The sequence below is a fragment of the Lampetra fluviatilis genome, chromosome 20, assembly GCF_964198595.1.
Source record: "Lampetra fluviatilis chromosome 20, kcLamFluv1.1, whole genome shotgun sequence".
In the NCBI taxonomy this organism is placed as follows: Eukaryota; Metazoa; Chordata; class Hyperoartia; order Petromyzontiformes; family Petromyzontidae; genus Lampetra; species Lampetra fluviatilis.
The window spans coordinates 9,899,307-9,922,699 of record NC_136294.1 but is presented as its reverse complement, the minus strand read 5'-3'; the positions used below and the strand labels follow the sequence as shown (position 1 = coordinate 9,922,699).

General features: G+C 49.2%; 1 protein-coding gene across 1 annotated transcript in view; it reads left to right on the top strand.

The window, feature by feature from the left end:
- LOC144937948 (pre-B-cell leukemia transcription factor 1-like) overlaps nucleotides 1-23,393 on the top strand; it is a 230,554-nt gene that overhangs the window by 7,354 nt on the left and 199,807 nt on the right. Inside the window, 1 exon segment of the mRNA XM_078865587.1 lies at nucleotides 22,888-22,961. Within this exon segment, the coding sequence (XP_078721713.1) occupies nucleotides 22,888-22,961 (74 nt within the window).

Genomic DNA, 23,393 nt, shown 5'->3' with positions numbered 1-23,393 from the left:
GTCCGCCGAGGAGATGGAGCGATGAGATCGTCTGGAATGCACGGCGAGCAAGATGGATGATTTTTTTTGCATCGCGTGAACCACGAAAGACGGCGACGACGACTTGTGGGGAAAGGCCTTCATCCAACAGAGGAGGTGCGATTGCACGCGCTATTTACCCATGCCAATGGATTGGCAAGGGAGCACGCATTGCTAATGCACGCATGCAATACACACAATAGTCATCGTACACATTCTGTAACTGAACATTAAGATGCTCACTAACCATAATGTGATAAATGAAACATTTATTATTTACCGCACTTTGTCAGTCCACTGCCGGATGAAGGGGGCATCCTCGCGGTTATTTGGCTGTACTTGGCCGCGCTTTGTCAGTGCACGTTGGCGAAGACCAATGCCTGACGACCGGTTCACGTAGCAAGCGCCGCTGATTTTGGCCGTGGCCGGAAAATCGATCTGCACTCGCCCGGGATTTGTAATGCCGTGCGCCAACCACTGCGCCACCACCACTGACCCCACCACCACCAACCACCGCATTGCGCCGCACTGCAATACAAATGCGACGCTATGTATTAGCGCCCACCTATACGTCCGACTGTATTGCATTGCCTGCACATTGGAGGATGATAACTTGGAAGTGTGGCGGCAATCGTCGTCGTCGTAAATTCATTCGGCGTGCCTCGTATGAAGAAGGTGTGCCAACATCGGACGCTCGTGTCTGCCGTGGCAGAAAGGTCACGAGTCTTTTCTTGGGCTACACGTTCTTCTTTTTCAAGGCCACAGTGCTATTGGGTGTTTTTTTATTACATGTGCTTGTGCACCACTCCCTGATATCGCAGCTTAATCCTCCTAATCATCATCGAATAGTTCTAATCAACTGATTGGTTCTTCTTGCTTCAATCTCTCTGGAGTTCGCTAACCCCCCATGCCCACGCGTGCAATAAGTCAGATTTCTAGGGCGGCCAATGCCCAACTGTGTTTTTTTTGTGACCTGAGCAATTGGTCACTGCGCTTTTGAGTCGGAGCCCGTTCATGTTGTTGCTTTGTTTGGGATGTGGAGCTTATAATGTCCCAACAGAATGTGGTGAAGGAACGTATAATGCGGTGTGTGGGTATACGTTAGCACAAACTATGATGAATACAAATAAATTTCGTGTCAATTATGAGCAAGGTAGGTCTTTAAGTATAAACAGGATGTGTGTAGTAATACAAACGGTATGGTCAAGATAATTCTAGATTTAATTATAAGAGCAGCATAAGAGAAGTTTGGGATGTTCGGTACGTGGTGGGGTTTTGTGTTTGTCGACTCAAGGCTTGTTATGAGGATCCTGCATCGATGTGTTTGCCCAACAGCGTATTAATTATTCTTATTTAATTATTGTTCCTGAGTGTATGAGAAAACCCTAAGCGTAACAAACACGAAAACAAACTGCACGGATCGGCACAGAACCTACTTGTTGTGCTGCCAAAGCCTCCCACGTTGACTTTGGAGTGACAGAATGCTTCGGGGGGGGGTGGATGGAGACATTCCGTCTGTATTAATATTGCGAGCATTATTAATTCTGCGAACTACACACACACACGCACGCTATTACGATATTACTATTCGGCGAATTGCGACAATTGCCGCATGCGTCTGTAAGGAGTTTCTCGAACGACCAGATCTCGCAGTTGCGAATCCGTCCTCTGATAATTGCGATGAATACACACTCTCTCATGTTACCTGCAATCGTATTCGCGATTAGTGTACGCTACTTTTAAAGGCGCGTCACCACTTGTTTAGTGCATATGTAATGCACCCCATTAGTTACAATGTTGTGTGTGTATATATGTTTGTCTATATATATAAGACGTAAGTAAGAGGACTATTAATAATCACGCAGTACGCTCCGCATTGCACGTCACATCGTCAATCCACGTAACAAACGCTTACGCAGAGTTTCGAGGGATTACGGATGACGCCGTCTCGTAACGATACCTGTGCGCATTACGCACCGCGTCGTTTAAACGCATCCCGTGTAAAGATAATAACACTAATAATCACCTTCACACGACTGCTAAACACCCCTTCTAATTACGTACTATTACACACGGGTCTAACCCTGACACGAGATAGTTTATTGCACGTGCGGGGAGCGGCAGCGGGAGCGCTGCGTGGTGCAAACCCCGGAGTTGGATGCCGGCTCACGACCGACAATGTGGGCTGACCAGCGTCTGACACCGAAGCCTTGGTCCCCTTCCGCGCGTAGGTTGACTCGGCCGTAAATCGTTTTGAGTGGTGACTTTTTATTATTATTTTACACGCTTTTATTTGACTCGCTCTGTTGTCGTCGTTGTTGTTGTATCCTCAAATCTTGTAACTCAATTTTAACCCACTTCCCAATGTGGTATCGACTGCAAACTTGGTATACGTATGTCATACTGATGGCAATACTATATTCTATCATGAAAAAACATATTTTTTAACGTTCTTTCTTATATCTTATGTTTCGGCTTGGGTCTAATTGTCCACGCTCAACTGACGTTGGCTGGCAATTATCACGGCCCCTGACGTTATGGCAAGCTTCGGGGCCACTTCCTGGAGCCGTGGAGTACTTCCATTACTAGTTCGGTAAATTTAATTAAAGCGTGTTTAAAAAAAGTTTTTTAAAATATTACTTATTTAAAACTTCGGCACCGGTGTGGAGACGAAGGCGTGGGGGGGGGGGCTTTGGTGTGTTGGGCCACCCCAACAACCTCACCGTGCTGGTGAGAGTTTGTGTATGGGGGTGGGGGTCTTTATCTCCGTGCTGGTGAGTGTTTGTGTGTGGGGGGTATGGGTCTTTATCTCCGTGCTGGTGAGAGTGTGTGTGTGTGTGGGGTGGGGGTCTTTATCTCCGTGCTGGTGAGAGTTTGTGTGTGTGTGTGGGGTGGGGGTCTTTATCTCCGTGCTGGTGAGAGTTTGTGTGTATGGGGGGTGGGGGGTCTTTATCTCCGTGCTGGTGAGAGTTTGTGTGTGTGAGGTCTTCATCTTCGTGCTGGTGAGAGTTTGTGTGTGTGTGGGGTCTTTATCTCCGTGCTGGTGAGAGTTTGTGTGTGTGGGGTATGGGTCTTTATCTTCGTGCTGGTGAGAGTTTGTGTGTATGGGGGGTGGGGGGTCTTTATCTCCGTGCTGGTGAGAGTTTGTGTGTATGGGGGGTGGGGGGTCTTTATCTCCGTGCTGGTGAGAGTTTGTGTGTGTGGGGTATGGGTCTTCCTCTTCGTGCTGGTGAGAGTTTGTGTGTGTGGGGTATGGGTCTTTATCTCCGTGCTGGTGAGAGTTTGTGTGTGTGGGGTATGGGTCTTCCTCTTCGTGCTGGTGAGTGTTTGTGTGTGTGTGTGGGGTCTTTATCTCCGTGCTGGTGAGAGTTTGTGTGTGTGGGGGGTATGGGTCTTCATCTTCGTGCTGGTGAGAGTTTGTGTGTGTGTGGGGTATGGGTCTTTATCTCCGTGCTGGTGAGAGTTTGTGTGTGGGAGGTATGGGTCTTTATCTCCGTGCTGGTGAGAGTTTGTGTGTATGGGGGGTGGGGGGTCTTTATCTTCGTGCTGGTGAGTGTTTGTGTGTGGGGGGTATGGGTCTTCATCTCCGTGCTGGTGAGAGTTTGTGTGTGTGGGGGGTATGGGTCTTTATCTCCGTGCTGGTGAGAGTTTGTGTGTGTGGGGTCTTTATCTCCGTGCTGGTGAGTGTTTGTGTGTGGGGGGTATGGGTCTTCATCTTCGTGCTGGTGAGAGTTTGTGTGTGTGTGTGAGGTCTTCATCTTCGTGCTGGTGAGTGTTTGTGTGTATGGGGGGTGGGGGGTCTTTATCTCCGTGCTGGTGAGAGTTTGTGTGTGTGGGGTATGGGTCTTCCTCTTCGTGCTGGTGAGAGTTTGTGTGTGTGGGGTATGGGGTCTTTATCTCCGTGCTGGTAAGAGCTGTGTGTGTATGTGGGGTATGGGTCTTCCTCTGCGTGCGGTGAACGCACGCGGGCCCTCGGCCGCTTTCTACCGGTTGGCTGCAGCGTCACGGGTAGGGGCTGAACGATTTGGGGGGAAATGATCAAATAGCGATTTTGCTGACAGATCGATTGCGATTTGATTTGCGATTACATTTTTTTAAAAGTCAAGCTTTAGTTCAATATTCAGTGTGTAATAAATTATAAACATGTGATGGAACATTGGAACATGATACCAGCAAAATATTAACTGCTCTATTCTAATGCAATGATGAGAACTTAAAAAGTATGAATGTATTAAAAGAAATTCAAATAGAACAATCAAACATAGAACAATTGTTAAGTTAAGTAAATAAAGTTATAATAATAAAAAATAAAAATTCCAATAAGAAAGTAAATAGAACTTTTCAAATCGCAAAAAAATCGCCGCCTTTGCGATTCGCTAATCGCATTGTGTCAAATTGCGATTTCGATTTGAAATCGATTAATCGTTCAGCCCTAGTCACAATCCACCGAAAGACGACTTACTCTTGTTCGCCTACGACGACGATGATGATGCGCATGATGATGATGATGACCAACTCATGTACCACAACTCGCACGCGGAATAAGACGACGGTATACCGAGTGTAAACCGAGTTATACTATGCAGGAACGATGTATGTATGTATATGTGTGTGTGTATAGAGCTTCGAAGATAATTTAATATGGATTATAATAACAACATCTCTGGGTCTGGTCCGTGGCTACCTGCCAGGGTGGGGAGGGTGGTGGGGGGAGCAGCCTTCGCCAAATCCACGTGGTTTTCTAACGTGCACCTAGCCTGGCACGAGCGCCGTGGTGACGCCACGTGCACTCGGTGCGGAATCGTGTCTGCCCGACAGTGCTGTTCCTAACACACAGGGCTCCTGTTTACTGCATACAAACACGCGTGCACGCGCTCACCTTACACTACTCGTATATTCGCGGTGATTCTTTTACGCGAGAGAAAGCCAAAAGATGCCCGAGGCACGGTGAACCAAAAAGAAGCCACCACCACCACCACACATACCACGATTCGTGACACTCCCCCACCACCATCATCACCATCATCACCACCTCCGTCTCTAGGAACGTAACGAAACGACCACACCGACGAAGTGAGAGACGGCGAGGGGAGAGAAAGAGAGGAGAGAGGGGAAGAGGGAAACTAATTTAACAATCTGGCGACGTCGTTGCAGAGTGACTGATGATGCCATTCGAAGCGGTGGTAGTTGTTGGTGGTGGTGGTGGTGGTTGTTGGTGGTGGTGGTGTTGGTGCCGGTAGCGTAGCCACCCGGGTTCGACTCCACCAACACCAGTGACGATTATCTGAACCGGTCATGGGTCTCCCCTGGGTCGACTCGGCCTCGAATGACTACCTGGTGCGGTGTGTTAACATCGCCACCGTGGGGAGACAAAGGCGGTCGGGTGTGGTGCTGGCCACCCACCCCCCGTGTGCCGTGCCGGCCTTCGTAGGTGCTACTCGTTAACAGCACTTGCCCCAACAGTCTGGTAAGGCTGCACGGGGGATCTTTGTCTTTGTTGTTGTGATGCTGCGACTGCGGGTTTTTTTTGGGGGGGGGGATTGTAACAACACAATAACAACATCACACAACACATTCCTCAATAACACCGTGGACTTAAAAAGAAACAAATATGTTATAAGAGAGATGAATGAGTTCGTGTTGGCACACCGCATAGAGTTCTCTCGTTTCGGGCTGAGTCGATCTAGGGGATAATAAGTTAATCTGTCTTGCCGGTCTCGTTTCCTTCACTTTGCCAAGAGAGGAGCTGCATGATGACTATTATACAACAGGATTATACAACCGCGTACATTTGCGAATTACTTACAAAATAACACGTTTGAGCGCTTCATACAATTTGAATATCTCCCGTAAATTAAAAAGGCATAGTTAGTAGTTAGCGCTCTGAGGATACGTGATGCGTGTTTTTTGTTTAAACTGCGCTCATTATTATACAAAGATCCCCCGTGTAGCCTTAACAGACTTTTGGGGCAAGTGCTGTTAGCGAGTAGCACCTACGAAGGCCGGCATGGCACACGAGGGGGGTGGGTGGCCAGCACCACGCCCGACCGCCTTTGTCTCCCCAGTGGCGATGTTTACTACACACCGCACCGGATACTCACTTGAGGCTGAGTCCACCTAGGCGAGGCTTGGGACCACTTCAGATAATGATTGTCACCGGTGTTGATGGCCTTGTGGGAATCGAACCCGGGTCGCCGGGGTCGTAGAGCAGCGTTGCGCGCTAACCGCTGCCCCACCGCTTGCGATGACTTACACGGTATTTATCAATTATAGGCATAGGTTTATTTTGTTTGCGTTCCGGCCGGTCTATCGACGACGTCCGAACGCCGCGAGGGGGGGGGGGCGGTGGCTCGTTCTCGTTGTGCGCGGTGCGCCTGACTCGACGCGTCAAACGCCAGCCCGCCCGCACGCCAACGCAGCAGACTCGTCGCAAGAGCCTTCCGCCGCTACCACCACCACCACCACCAACAACAACACCAACAACAACACCAATGCGCGCTTCGCTTTATCTTCACGGCTTTTCATTTCGCTCGCGACTCCTCTTCCTCTCGCAGCGCAGCGCGTAGTGCGCCGTGCATTCTCTGGGTCGGTCGCGCCGTGTACAGCGGCGAATATCAATAACGGCATGTATTATTAACGTTCTGGCGTTAGCATGTGTGAGTACAATAATGATTTCACCGCTTTATAACACGGGCAAGCCCGGGGGTGGATGGGGTGGGGGGGTGTTGCAAGTTGATGTTTTGCGGCGGCAGCGGCGAATTTGCCACGCCACGATCCGCAACCAGAGCTGTACGCACGCATCGGTCCTTCCCGTTGCCGAAACGGATCCACATTGTGTGAGCTCGTGCTCATTGCACGCTAAGTGGTGCCACAAATGAACCACGATACCTCGCCGATCTCGTTCGGTCGTCATCCTCGCAGCAGCGGCGGCGGCTTTCGGCTGCTCGCCACCGAACAAAGACGGCGGCCACCGCATCGCACGGCGCTTTCAGATGCGCCTTTGCGGCCGTCTGGAACGTTCTTCCTTCCGATATTAGGAAGCCACTGGAGCCTGTGCACTTAAATCTCGATTGACAAACTGAATTCTTTAGAACTGCGTTTTGTGTTTAGTTTGTTGTCCTTCCCCCCCGCACCTCCAATTAGCACGGTCGGCTACGTACGGAGCGAAAGAAGTGCAACCTACACGCACGCGGAGAGCGGTGGTGCAGTGATTAGTGCATTCCTGCATGCTGCGCTGTGAATCCGGCCACCTGAATTAGATTTCTCCCCCCCCGCCCACGGCTAACATCAGTGACAATTTATCGCTGAGCCTGGCATGGACCAGCGTGGTGAAGTATGGTCAACCAACCCACCCTCGCGATGGTGACGGGGCCTTCATTCAGGCAGCAGCGGATTGAAAATGGGTTTACATGAAAGAATAATTGTATTTATATCACGTGTCTAGTGTATGTATGCGTCTTGTATAATAGTCCTGTTGTTGTGTATGTATTCATTAGTAATGTGTATGTATTATGTATGTAATGTGTGCGCGCAATGCAACTTGCGTTATGCACGCACTTGTGTGTGTAAGGGTAGAGTAATGTTGTACGTGCAATGCGAACGTGATGTATGGACGCAATCTGTATGTATACACGTACGTAATGTATCATCAGATTTCTATGCGAGACTCATAATAAAACATGTAATATACGAGCATGAGAGTTGGTGTCAACTATTCATTCAGCTAACCCGTCTTTACGGAAAACATTATCAAGGCTATCCACTACACTTTGCTATAGGCAAGAATAATATATACAATTAACTCTATGCTACCAGAATAACTTAGACTTGCAGCCCACGGATCTTGCATTCTATAATAACAGTGCTACATAATATCCGGCAAAGCGGTAGCAGCATATGTAGTTACGTCAAGACCAGCTTGTTCTATGGTATACTTATATTATGCACGGTGACGCACGTGTGTGTGTGTGCGCACATTCGTCGACACGTATTCAATATTCAAAATAATCATTCCGTTTTATCCACTGCTGGATGAAGGCCTCCGCAAGCGATGCCGCGGATCAATCTCCCGTTGTATCTTCTCCCTCCTGCCGCGGCCCTCTCCCCATCGGCGCGTCTCCCGTTGCGTTGGCTGTCGTTTCGCCGCCAGTCTCGTCCACTGGGTCGTCGGGCCTCGAGTTCTGACGTCGTGGCCCACCCTGGCCAAGCCCAATTATTGTGTCCACGACAGCCGATGCGACGATGCCTCATTTCCATTTGGTAACCGATCCGCGTGCTCCTCCATTCCCAGCCACGGACACCTCCGTGGGTTAGAGCCCACTTTTCAGATCTTGTTCCCCTTTTAGATCGATCCGTTCACGCTTGTGTATCCCCGTAATTTCAAAACAACTATATTCATAGGAGTTGGCGCTAGTTTGACGGCATATATATTCTTATTGTTTTCCCCCTCGTATGTGTGGGGAGGGGGTTCCCCAGGCACTCCGGGTTGCTGCCAATCGCAGAATTTGCCCGTTAAGGAATTGGACGAACGACTCGAGCAGGGTCCCCTTGAAAACGAGTCTTGAGACTCGACGGCAAAGATGCCGAGTAAAATAAGGAGTTGGCCTATTGTGAGTGCACCTACAGCAGGATGGCAACTGGGGCAGGCTCGTGTCGATTTATAGCTACGCATCGGAATACATTAATCACGCGAAATAATGATGATCAGTGTGCGCGTATGAATATTTGATGTGTGTATACGAACCCTACTGCTTCGTATCAGAATAGGTTTGTATCTTTTTAAAAATAGATATATAGATGTTATTATATTATTGTTTTCCGGTAGCCCTAATCCAGCAGTGGAGTTGACAAATTACTTTATGCACAGTTCACCTGGAAGAGGGGTTTTGCCAGCTTTTTATCGGCTTTTGCGGCACACTCCACGGGCAGCGATCGCTCGGTTCGCTGATGACGGGTATGGGCACTGTTTGTAAATGTTTACTTGTCGCGAGATTTGAAGACATTTGTAACTTTGCGATGAGCCATGCCTCGTGAGTGAAACCTATCAACCTCCAGAGCGTTTTAAACTTTCTGACCCCCACCCCCTACTGGACATCTGTGGGAAAAGAGCTTTACAGCTCATCTGATTTCTCCAGGATACATCAAGATTCTGATTCCGATTGTGGCCCGGATTCCCTATATATTTAAGTTGCAGGAATTTGACAGTGAAAATCAGGTTTGTCATATTCAATCAATCTATCACAATTATCAATCCTCATTAGAGAGCTGACTTGATACTCGGCTTTGCTTCCTATCCCGTCCATATGTTTTTGAATCGGCAGGAACGCACATTGCATGCACACACTGCATACGCACATTGCATATGCACACTGCATACGCACATTGCATGCGCACACTGCATACGCACATTGCATACGCACGTTACATCCGCTCAATGTAAAAATCCCACGTTTAGCCGTACAGATAGGTAGGCGGCAAGCATTGTTAGTGAGCACCTATTATATATTTTATTTAAATTTTACTTTTATTAATTTTAATTTTTTACCTACGTGACTTTACCGAAAAAAACTAAGAATATGAATAAGAGCACCTATTATTAAGTAAGACGGGGGACGGCACACAGCTCCTGTCCGCGCAATGGCACGAACATATTTAAACATCAAATTGTAGTAATTATGGTGTTAATAATTTATGAATCTTTTTGCGCAGCCAACGCACAAATTGTTTGGTGATGCTGCCGCCGCTGCTGCGTTGGCAGTGGTGCAAAAGCACAAATAACAACAAATTCAACACAGTCGCCAACGTTTCGGGCAATGGCACTTTTTCATAGCTCATGAATAATTAATTGATGTCATTGACGACTCTGCATGCCATAAATTAGGACCGTTGCCCCAAATCTTCCCCATTATAATTTTGTTGCTATATTTTAAGCCTGCAGTGTTATTGACGAATATTCTGAGCCAATGCACACACTTATACATACAAAGACAAAGATCCCCCATATAGCCTTGACACACTGTTTGGGCCAAGTGCTGTTAGCGAGCACTTATGAAGGCTGGAACGGTACACGAGGGGGGTGGGTGACCAACACCCCGGCCGACCGCCTTTGTCTCTCTAGTGGCGATGTTTACACACCGCACCAACTACTCATTTGAGGACCGGTTACAATAATCGTCACCGGTGTTGGCCGTGAGCGGGAATCGAACTCGGGTCACCGGGTTCGGAGCGCTGACCGCTACACCACCGCTCCCCCCCACACACACACATCGAGACCCACACATGCACCGTGTTGAGTATGGCTGGTGGATGGGTAAGAGACACAGGACGCACGGATAGAGTGGGGCTGCTGCTGCGGCCGCTGTGCATGGGACACCTTGATGAAAGGGCAATCCCAGCAGCAGCAGCTTCCTAGAGGGTACACAGCCCCTGTAGCGTCAAATACGCTGCTATGCCTCGCAACGTAAAGGAGGGGGAAGGGATACATTATACACTACAAGGCGTACAACGTGTTAACGCCGACTGTGATAGCCGAGTCTGTATTGCTCCTCTTATGCAGAGGCTAATGCTGCATCACATATGCATGGTGTGTACTACTGGCGTGTCGTGTACGCGTGTGCACAGTACAATACGGTATATACCTAGGGTGCACTGATTCGTTGTACTCGTATGCATATAGTGTATACGTAATGTGATGTACAATGTTGTATACAAACGGTATCAATGCGATGTATGTGTAGTGTATACGCAATAGTCTATACCATTTACTGTATACTTTTGTAATATAAGCCTAATGTAATATACAATGCATACAAAATGTACTTAATACACTCTTTTCTTAATTCAAAGGAAGATATCTTGATTATTTGTCGTTATATGTACAATGTTTACTTAATATGGTATACAATACATACATGATATGATATATTTAGACGTTGTTCTCATATTTAGTGTTTGTACGTTATACGCTGCATCCTTGACGCATTCTGTTTACATAGCATGCGTTGATACAATGTGCTAGTACGGAATTGAAAGTCTGTAGGCAATACGCACACATGGGGCTCTGCTAGGCTATACCCAGTAAACATGCAACGTTGATACAACATCCTATGCTTACTGGGTTAGCTAGGTTGAATGTATGATATGTGAGACCCTGCATTGCACGACATTTGTTGAGCATAGACACACATGGACATTGCATGCAACTGTATATGATTTAATATATGTCTGTGTGTTATTACTGCGCTCTGGATTGAATATCCAATTGTGTGACTTTGTAGATGATAAATAAAATGGAAATGGTGTGTCGTGTTAATATCATCGGTTAAGATGTATGGATGGTTTAATTGCATTGGCAATCGAGTAGGGTAGTGTAACTGATTCGTTAAGTATAATTCTAAGTGTGATTCATCTAAGGGTAGCGATTCGGTTACGCATTGGGTTACGATACAATTACATTATTGTATTGTACACAATAGTATTGTGTTTAGTTGTCAAACGGCACGTGTTGTTGTCAAGAGTGTAGCCGCTATATTACCTTCTAGAGTGCACACATTGTGCTCGTGTTCAAAATTAAAATGTGTTACCTGCCGAAGCTGCGATGTTGGCAGTGGCGCACGAGCATGCATAACAAATAAACACAACACAGAAGTCAATAACACCGTGGCCTTAAGAGAATCACATTTCTAGTAGGCAAGTAATGCTATGATGAAGGCCCATTGCCCGAAACGTTGCCTCTTGTAAATAGATATTTTATCTTTTAAGGCCACAGTGTTATTGGCGACATGTGAGATTTCGTCTATTTTGTGTCTACGGCGTGTATAATGCAGCAGAGCGTGTCAATAACAACGTCTGTCACGTAACATCGCCATGTCTCTTTGCCATATTCTCGTCCCTTGACCCGAGCATTTTGATTGCATTTCGTCGTCCAACAAGCGGCGGCCTCTTCATGGTTTTCAATCAACGGATCTGTTCGCGGCGTCATGATTTTGCCAACGGACACGTTGGGCCATACATCCAAGCCCGCTTGCACATTGTGCGACGAGTTTCCATAATTTGCCTGCGCTCAATCAATGCTGCTAAAATTATGCACTCCCAGACGGCCGTATGTGCGTAATGATGAATTTATTTCGCCACCGTACGTAGCCAACCGCGCTAATCGGAGGTGCGGAGGGAAGGACAACAAACTAAACACACAAAAAGCAGTTCTAAAGAAGTCGATTTTCAATGTAGATGATTTGAAAGTGCATGGCACCAGTGGCTTCCTAATATCGTAAGGAAGAACGTTCCAGCTGCCACCGAAGCGCTTCTGAAAGCGCCGCGCGATGCGGTGACTGTCTTTGTTCGATGGTTAGCCGTTGGGCCGAAGTGTTGTGAAATAAATACTTAAAAAAATGTTTTATGGCGGATAAGTGAAGGAAGACGAATTGTTATTTTTGTTCTCCACGACGATGCTGGTGATCGTCATATCGCGTGCTTTTTTGTAGGGTTTGAATACTTGTAGTGCGTCACGTCATGTAATTGACAGCCCCCTTGTCAATCCACCGCTGGATTAAGGCCCTTGTCGCTCGTCGTATGGTTCAGCTGTGCTCCACCCACGCTTGTCCATACTTCACCCACGCTTGTCCATACTTCACCACGCCTGTCAGTGCGGCTCGATGAGGTGTGACGAGGGGCAGGACCGGTTCAGATGCCGCTTGTCGCTGATGTCGGCCGTGCTGGGGGACTTGAATTGAGATCGCCACTTTCATAGCGCAGTGGGCCCACCACTGCGCCACTGCCCCCCCCCTCCGTGAGGGTTATGTATATCTTGCAATGCGTATTCTCGGCATGAGTGTATGCCTACACATTAATTGTATACTCCTATAAGTGTATTGCTTATCATGTCGTATACGTGCTTTAACCATGTAAGTGCAGTGAGATTCGCCGTCTCAGTGTATAAGGTTGACAATGTAGAGTCGGTTTATTCTATATGAAAGTAAAAATGCCCTTTCGCCAAGCGAGCACTCAATTGCATTCAATACATGTTTATGTGTGGGACTGAAGATCACCTTGTACGCATCGAGGGGGTTTGTATATTACGTTGTGCACATGTGGATTGAATGTTAATATAATTAATCCTTTTCAACACGTAGGCTTTCACGACCAATATCATTCATAATAGAATTTGTAAATGTTGTGGCTTGGCTCTCCAACACACCGGTGTGCTGTACTTATGACGAATTGGCATGTTCTGTTTACATGACAACTCTTATTATTTGGCTGTGTTGGGTGGTGGCGGGTTTTAACGACACATTCATATATTTACGCGATCTAACCCAAAAACCTCTTATGGATAATTAATCCTGTATAAAGTCCAATAATTTATTATTGAGATGTACATACGCTTTACTGTGCACATGCCCGCCATACATGATACACACACACCGGTGGCATTGGCCAAACACCCCAGGGCAAGTGTCACCTGTAAATGGGCCTTGAGACTCAGTGAGGTTTTTTGATGAATACAAATATTATTACATATATAGGAATTGCATAAAAAGTAGAAGCTCTTGTCTGTAAAGAGGCCCAAGTATGCATATTAAACACATCTTTAACATTTTAAACGTAGGCTTTCATGAACAGTATCACGATTCAGTATTAGTTTATTTTGGGGTTAATATCACTGTGGAGGTCGGATGTTTTTTTAAACTATAACAACCCTCCACGATCCGACGGAGTCAATCAAACCAAGTTGCCGCATGGACAAACCAAATCAGTTGGCACGTTTGCCCACAACATCACGATGTGACTGGCGCTGTCGGATGGTGAAGATCTAAAGGTAAAAGCATTTCACTTATAACTACGACGATCGAACCCAAAATAAACCGATTTTACGACTCAACTCTGGAACATCTTTAGAGTCTGTCTAACGCTGATCAATCGGAGTTTGTTTATCGGATCGGTCAGAGGAATGCAATACAATTATTAGAAAAGTACGGGCACTCGGCCAGGATACCGGATTCAACTCGTGAAGATGCCTGCAGTAGTGCGTGGATAAATCTGAATGAAAGATCAGCTCCGCAACGCGCAGCTCAATCTTGGAAACTACGTTAGAATTGTTCCAGCTTACCGCATTGTCGTTCAGTTAGCACACTTGTACACGTGGATACAGTGTTCTCGCATTATTCACGAACTTGCTATCCGCGATTTTGGCTATCCACGAATTGCATCTAGAACTCGATACGAAATGCATCGAGAGAGAGAGACAATAATGAGAGAGAATGTGATGCGAGAAAGCGCTCAGATAAAGTGATGAGAGAGAATTGTACGTATTTAATTGCTTATTTATGTATTTATGAAAAAAATTTATGAAAAATGTGCTGTTCACGAGCATCTCCAGAATGTATCCCTCGCGAATAACGAGGGAATGCTGATATTTATAACGGAGGCTATCCTCTGCTCATAGCCTGCATCTTACCAATCCTACAACCCATATTCTACCACAGAGGTCATCCTTTGACTATTCCTCACCACGGAGGTGGATATTCTGCCGCGCTCGCACACGCCGCATTTAATGCAGACATATCTGTGCTCGCAGGTCTACCTACGTAGCGGGTTTCGTGTAAACATGTTATTACGAGAGCCGCGAATATAGAAAATGTGTATCTCTGAATTTTGACACTATAACATGAAGCCAAATGACTTTACACGTACAAGAACGTACGCGCGCACACCCGCGCGCTCTAAATGCAGACGAATGCGTGACCGCGACCCACCCTGGGCAGGTTTGTATCAGCATGTGCTCTTGTAATAAGAAGCCCCGCGCTCGTATTATTAGGGCAGTAAACGCGCGCGGGCGCCAGCCGGCAGGCGGGCGGTGCGGGTGTCGCGCGTGCGCGCGTGCCGGGAGACGTTACGATGCCGTTTCTTCTCGCCGTAGCCGCTCGCCCATGTGGCTGTCGCAAGTCTTGCGCCGCATGCGGCGTCTGCGCAGCGGCAAGGCCGTCGGTGCACGCACGCGGCCCTGGCGTCACTGCGGCGAGAGTGACTGACTGACTGGAAATTGGAAGGTTCTGAGTTCCAAATCACAGTTGTGTGTGTGTGTGTTGTGGGGTGGGGGGGCTGTTTGTCAATCTGGACAGTGGCGAAACTGTCGACTGTTACAGAGGTGGTATTGGGGCCCATGGGTCGGAGAGGGCCCAGGCGTTGGGGTTACGAAGAGCAGGGATGTCGGACGGGGATGGGGGGGCGCCGCCACCAATTTAACGTTTTGTGCCAGCGCCCACGCCAACCACATTACGCCGCTGAACTTGGCTCATCATTTCTCTGGGGTCGATGTAAAATAAGCACCGTTTAGTGCACAGCTGCATCTGCTTTGCAGTTTTATAATGATGATAGTAAAAATCTTGCATCGGGCTTAGCATTGTGAAATTTCCACCAGGAGATTGTTGCGTGTGCGGTCGTTTACACGTGCGTTCCCGTGTGAGCGTTTCTCTGAGAAGTCGAGTTCTCACGCGGTGAAGGCTCCGTTAATCAATTTGGCTTATTGGCTTGTTTTATTTTAAAAAAAAAAGTGAATTTGCTTGTAAAGATTTTTTGGCTTATAATGAAGGTACATTTTGTGGGGCTATAAAGTAGTGTTGCTACTTGCATTTGTATTCCGTATTAGATACGCAGTTGATATGTTCTGTAAGCCCTGCTCTTTAGACGTGGGATTTTTGTTGTTATTTAATTACCTCTGGAAATATTCACCTGCAGGGTAATGTGGTCGTCTAGAGAGTAGGGTTTGTTGGCCTATCCATGCGTCGGTTGGGCTGTTGTCCTATCCCTGCATCGTTTGGGCTGTTGGCCTATCCATGCGTCGGTTGGGCTGTTGGCCTATCCCTGCATCGCTTGGGCTGTTGGCCTATCCCTGCGTCGGTTGGGCAGTTGGCCTATCCCTGCGTCGGTTGGGCTGTTGGCCTATCCCTGCGTCGGTTGGGCAGTTGGCCTATCCATGCGTCGGTTGGGCTGTTGGCCTATCCTTGCGTCGGTTGGACATTTGGCCTATCCCTGCGTCGGTTGGGCTGTTGGCCTATCCCTGCGTCGGTTGGGCTGTTGGCCTATCCATGCGTCGGTTGGGCAGTTGGCCTATCCCTGCGTCGGTTGGGCAGTTGGCCTATCCCTGCGTCGGTTGGGCAGTTGGCCTATCCCTGCGTCGGTTGGGCAGTTGGCCTATCCCTGCGTCGGTTGGGCTGTTGGCCTATCCCTGCGTCGGTTGGGCAGTTGGCCTATCCCTGCGTCGGTTGGGCTGTTGGCCTATCCCTGCGTCAGTTGGGCTGTTGGCCTATCCATGCGTCGGTTGGGCTGTTAGACTATCCCTGCGTCGGTTGGGCTGTTGGCCTATCCATGCGTCGGTTGGGCTGTTGGCCTATCCATGCGTCGGTTGGGCTGTTGGCCTATCCATGCGTCGGTTGGGCTGTTGGCCTATCCATGCGTCGGTTGGGCTGTTGGCCTATCCATGCGTCGGTTGGGCTGTTGGCCTATCCATGCGTCGGTTGGGCTGTTGGCCTATCCATGCGTCGGTTGGGCTGTTGGCCTATCCCTGCATCGGTTGGGCTGTTGGCCTATCCATGCGTCGGTTGGGCTGTTGGCCAATCCCTGTGTCGGTTGGGCTGTTGGCCTATCCATGCGTAGGGTTTCTCCCGGAGCACTGGTTTCCCTCCGATGCTCAAACCAAAGAACTCGAGAAGGAATCGGCCAAACATCCAAACCAGGACCCTTCTTGGCGGAGGCCCGCCTGTTCAAATGAGGCCCTTTTTGCTGGGGGATCTTTGTCTTTGTTTGCAGAGAGGAGCGCTCACTATCAGCACGCTCGCTCCTGCAGTACATACGGCGGAAATGGGGATCGTCACGTCCCTTGTATGATACATGAATTACCATACACAGGAGTGTTAATTCGAAGGGAGAGAGATAATGAAAATCAGTCTTCCAAAAGAATGGGCACGTGGGAAAAACGATAAGATGAAGGCGATGATGGGATGAGATTTGATTCTCGGGACCAGCTTGATCTGAACAATAGGTGTTCCGCTGCTGTGAAGTTAAATTCAGGACACCGTATAATGTACGTGAATATTTTTGTATTGTATGTGTACTCTGTGGCGAATTTTCGTGAAGGACGCTCATGGGCAGTTGGAGGCAGTCGCCCTCCAACAAAAATGGAGGGCAGAGGAGCGACGCTCACAACAACGAGCAGAGCGCCGAGCGGCTAAAATGCAGCGAGTGGGCACAGCTGGTACAACTGCCAGTCATTTCAGTCAGTCAACCAATGGCACCTGAGTCTGTCCCGTGACTTCCTGTTCGTGAGCCTTCGACACTTCACGTGGCCTCAAAGTGCACCTGACATGGCACAGGTGCCGTGGTGTCGTCACGGCCACTTAGTGGCGAATTGCGACTGTTGTTGTGTGTGTACGGTATCTCCACAGTTTGAATGTGTAGTTATAGGTGTGGTACGAATTTATTCGTGTGTGTCTATATTCTATGTGCTGAACTCGGCGACCTGAGTTCAATTCCCGTTCACGACCAGAAACAGTGGGCGATTATTTTAAGTGATCTTGGGCCTCCCCGAGGTCGACTTTGCCACAAATGAGTATGGTGTTTAAACATCAACACTGGAGAGACAAAGGGTGGCCAGGCCTGGTGTTCGTCGGTGCTACTCGCAAATAGCGCTTGCCCGAACAGTCTGTTAAAGACTTTACAGTGGATCTGCGTCTTTTTGTACACATACCGCTTTCGCGACCAATCTTATCAATAATTGAGTTTTTTTTTTGGGTTGGATATGGTTGTCGCCTGATGAGGCTGGTTGTAACTACCGGTGAAACATCGCACTCGAATTGTAAATGTTGTGGCTTTCCTCTCCAACACACCGGTGTGCCAAAGTAGTGACTAATTGGCACGTTATGTTTACATGATGAACCTTACTAATTGGCTGTGTCGGGTGGTGGTGGGTTTAACGGCACATTTACACTTAGGCGAGATCTAACCTAACCCCTCCCCCCAACTCTGTTATGGACACATACAGCAATTTCATATTTTCCCCATGGAATGTAAAAAGGAGTCTTCAATGCTCTTTTTTAGGGGGTTCCTGCCATGTAAAGGCTGCTGAGTCCTTTTTTTTGGGGTTCGAGCCAAATCGTCTCCAGCAGGAAGCAAACCTGAGTGCCCAGAACAAAAAGCCCAATGTACAAGGGGGGGGGGGCGGGGAGCGGGGTGGGTGACCCTAAACAAAAAATCGACACGAGTCGATCAACAACCCATTTTGGTGAACTGCCTCTCGCAAGGCCCCACCTCCATGGGCTCTGCAGGTCGGTGTCTCGCACAGCACGATCACTGCGCGTCCACACACCAAGCCCCCGCACCGGATGTAGTAGCATGGGGCCCTGATGATGCAGACGATGGCAATGGGCCTCCCCCCCACCCCCCGTTCTTCAATGGGGGGGCGGGGGTGGCTGGTGCAAAATCCCGGGGTGGCACAAGACGGCGAAGATTAAACGAGCGTTAAGCGCTCGAGGACTGAGCGACGGGCACGGTACGTCCGCGTCTTGTCCGTGCGCTCTGCTCTCGCTCTCTCAGCACCCCGCGTGTACGCGAGGAAAAGGCCGCGGCAGCCGTCGCTTGATTGCTGGTCAGTTTTGTGTTTTTCTTTAAATCAACATTTTGACTTGACTGGAACAATTAGCCCCCCCCTACTGCTTTTCGACTGGCCTGGGCCCTGGGGTAGTTGCACCGCATGCATACTCGATCACAACGCCACTCCTCAGCCTTAAGTTGCGTGCAAATCCACCAGTTCCTGAAGAACTGCACAGTGGTCATCTTGTCGTAAGTCGCCACCAATACATTTCAGCAAATGTGACTGACCGTCCATCCGACCAACAGGCAGCAGTGTGATGAGAGACCTGTTTCTTCATTAGTCGTGGACCGGTTTTATCATTATTAGGACTCATCGGTAGAGTACAGTCACCGTTCTTCACTGCTGCCAATATCTTGCTGCTAGAGACCTCAATTTGTAGATTCCCCCCCCACTTCTACAGCATGGGGGGGGGGGACCCATAAGCTCACCTGATGGCAACAATAATTAAAACCTGTCAATGATGGGGAGGAGACAAAAAATCGCCACAGGGAGAATTAGTGCCGGACGAATAGCGAGGCCTTTGAGCAGCAACGCAAAAGCTCTGTTTTCCCGGGGCCTAGTCATGGGGAATATCTCATCAGCGGGCGATCTGAGCTACGCCGCTGGAGGATTTGTGCCACCGACCAAGCGCACCTGGCTGTGGGAGGACTGCTGTGAGCACCTGATGATGGACGGACGGAGGGGAAAATCATGGGCAGAGTTGTTTGGGCACGGAGAGCCGTGTCAACATTGTCCGGCTAATTAATTCATTAAGCGAGGCATATTTGTTTTTTTACACGCCCGTATGCATATTTATTCATTTTACGCGCCCGGTGATATATCGCCCGGCCGAGTAGGACACGAAGGTGCGTTTTACGACGCCAGGGGTTTCGGATGTGTTTAATGCGGTTATAAATGTGACAAACACGGCGAGCGGACAAGAGGAGCGGGCTGCACGTAACACCGCACGCAGCCACCCTGCGTGTGTGCGTGCACGCGTGTGTGTGCGTGCGTGTACACGTGTGTGTGTGTACACGTGTGTGCGTGTGTGTGTGCGTGTCGCAGTGGGCAGGCGACGTATCCACGGCGCGCCTCCATCAGGGTCGTTTAATGGGAAAGTGAAGACATAAATAAAATGTGTGAATACACAAACACACACAGATATGTTTTTACGCGGTGCGTATTGTTTGCAATAACGCGCGTGTTCCCGTGCAAGCGGATTCCTTTTTTTATTCATTGAACTGAATGAGCCACTATAAAGCATAAGCCACACAGCACATGCATATGCATGCGAGTGGTTTTAGAGTGCATGCATATGTATATGCCTCCTCTTTGTCATATTCCTGCACATATTGCACTGTACATTACATTCATATGTATACACGTGTTCTGTATTATGTCTGTATGTAAAGGTGTGTTCTGTGTTACACCCATATGTATACGCGTGTTACACAACGGAGTAGACGGGGGAGAGGTGGCATAGTGATTGGCGCACTGCACGAACGAAACCGTCGGCCCGAGTTAAATTCCCGGTGAGCGATAATCTGAACCGGTGCTTTCCACTCCACCTGCCCCCCTTCGCCAAACCCACATTGACCGGCGTGGTGAAGTATGGTTTAAACAACCTCAATGACCTATGGCAGCATGGGCAACCTTACATCCAGCAGTGGATTGACATTTTTTGTTGTGTTTGACCTCGTGGTATGGAGAGCGTGGGTAACTTGGCCAGGGTGGCACTGCGGTTGTGAGTTCGAAACCCAGGCAAGAGCCGGTTCAGCCGATCGTCCTTCCAGCGTCAGCACAGTGAGTATCATTGCGTGAAAGATCAAGCGTGTGTATGTATGTTGCACTTCTTTCGCACCGTACGTAGCCACACTTTGCTAATCGGAGGTGACCATTGTACTAGAGCAGGGGTCGGCAACCAAAATAACAAGAAGAGCCATTTCTTTCCAATTCGGTACAAAATTCAGTATTTCAAGAGCCGCAATGCATCTGAGTACATACTGTACATACGTACATATTGTCAAGAAGCAGCCCGTAAAGAGCCGCATGCGGCTCCGGAGCCGTAGGTTGCCAACCCCTGCACTAGAGGGACCGGGCCCCCCCCCGCCGTAGGGAATGAGGAATTTTCACCACTGTCTCTCCCTAGACGAGCCAATGGGGACGAGCCGCCCCACGTTCGATACGTACACGTCCAGGTCCTCAAAGCAGCGGTCGCTATTTACGTGCAGCGGCGTCATGCGCAGCAACGTTCGCGTCCGTGCATTGCGGGGCATCTCACCCCGTTGTGGTTTCTCGTTTAATTAGAGTGTTCGGGTGCCCAGAGACCGTGCCCTCGTGTCGCGCAGGCACGGAGCGTTCTCGCCTCGGCGTGCCCTGTCTGTACATTGCGCATGTCCCCTTTGCGACACGATTGCGCGAAAAGCCTACACGCGTGTGCGTGTGTTCGTGGCAGCCTTAACAGCGTTTTTCGGACTTTGATTGACAAAAGCGTTTTGCTTGAATTGGACTATCACCTCATGCAAGACCTTCTTTAAACTGCCCTGAGACTCGGTTGCGGCTTCTTGTGTACATGCAGAATTCCGATGATAAATAATATAAGTCCGTGTATAATACTCAATTCCTTAGCGCACTCCTCACACATCTGGTGTATCGGCTGGCCCAGCGGTAGAGCGAGCGACGCACAATCGGAAGGTTGCGAGTTCAAATCCTGGTTGTGGGTTGACTCAGTCCATCATCCCCCTGGGGTCAATAAAATGCATACCAGTTTGAGGGTGGGGGGGGACTAAGTCAACAATGGGTTCTCTTTGCCTCAAGTCACCCCCACCATAGGAACGAGGAATTTCCACCACTGGCTCAGGGCTGTCAATTGGAGATGAGCACCGCCTCAATGCTCATCTGTATTTCTACAGATGAGCATTGAGGCGGCAAACCACGTGGCTTCTGTGTTGCCACCCCCACCCTGAATGGCTCCCTGCCCACTGCGAAATCAGACGCTGCTCCATGCAGCTCACTCCTGCTCGCTCCTTCCTTCTCTCTCTGTCCTCCCCTCCCATCATCATCATCTTCCTCCTCTCAGTCCCCACATCCTTGGCCCAGTCATTCCTTCTCCTCCCCCATTCCTGTCTGGAGCTCCTCCCTCCTTCCTGCTGCTCATCTTGAGCCCCGTGGCCTCTTTGTCCGTCCCCAGGTCCCGTTTCACCGTTCCCCTTTACGTCCGTTCCCTCTTCTTTCCCATTATTTCTCTTCTTTCGTCCCTTTCCAATTACACTTTTCTTTGTCGGATTATCATTTCATCGCCTCTACTCCCCCTCCTCCTGCGGTGTGCCACGGGTTCAAACTAAAAGTTTTATTTGAGCAGAAAATCACTTCGACTTTGTGGCTGTCCACTGCCGGTAAATGCTGCACCGCCCTTTATTTCCGCCTCGCAGCATATTCGGATATAAAATGTTGCCCCTCCTTTATAATTTTCCCCCTCTCCGTAGCCCGGCGCCTGTGCCCCTCCGTCCCCCCCGACGGGCACCGTGGAGTTGCACTGCCCGCACACTCCTCGATAAGCTGTGCTGGTGTGCAATGTGATGCGTGGGGGATAATGCTGTCAACTGTTCCGTCCTCACGTATGATGGCAGCAGCGATACGTTCAGCAGCTAAAATGCCAATGTCGAGGTCTGCTAGCCATGACGAGAGGGGGCTTCAGGAGCGAGAGAGAGAGCATTCGTGTAGGTTTGCTATTCCTCCTCCTCCATTGAAGCAGCACAGACTAGAGTGGGTTGACTATACAATCTATAGCCTTGGGTTTCATGGCCACTGTAAACTTGGACAACCCTCAACCGCTCGAGGACAGGCCTCGGGAAGATGTGTTGGTCACTTGCTCTGCAAGTGGAGCGTGAGGGAGCAGCCCAAATTGTGACCGTGGCCACCACCCAAGTCAGGCGATCGCCTCACGTACCGAACTCCTGGCCCTGAGAGATCCATTCCCAGTGGCATCGCGACCGCTCTCTCTCTGCGTCACCTGAAACCGTTCAATGGATCGCTAACCTCGAACTGCTTCCTCAGCCATACGGAGAAGAAGAAGATGGCATGGCCACAGTCGCACACTGGTTTGGCATGTGTCTCTATGAACCTCTACGTATCTCTCTGCGTGCCGCCTTTAGGCTTACTGTGTACGGTCCGTAGTTTGGGTTGCATGGCCAGTCGCACGACCGTGGCTCGTCTTTGACCGCGGTTGTTTGTGCCGATTGCAGAAAACACGCGCTCAACTGCCATCGGATGAAGCCCGCGTTGTTCAGCGTGCTGTGCGAAATTAAAGAAAAGACAGGTAAGTCCGGCTCACTTAGCGGTACGGCTTGCGAGTGTGCGTGCGTGCGTGTGTGTCTAAATTATATGTACCAGATGATTGATGCGATTGCCGTGCGCGTGCGCTGTCTTGACGGCTGAGTGTATGTGTGTGTGTGAATGTGTGGTATGTGTGTATGTAAATATAATGGGGAGCGGTAGTGTAGCGGTTAGCGCTACGCTGCGCTACGAACCCGGCGACCCGAGTTCGATTCCCGCTCACGGCCAACACCGGTGACGATTATCTGAACCGGTCCTGGGCCTCCCCGAGGTCTACTCGGCCTCAAATGAGTACCTGGTGTGGTGTGTAAAAACATCGCCACTGGGAAGACAAAGGCGGCCGGGCGTGGTGTTGGCCACCCACCCCCTCGTGTGCCGTGCCGGCCTTCGTATCATTCACACGAGATTGTGCTCC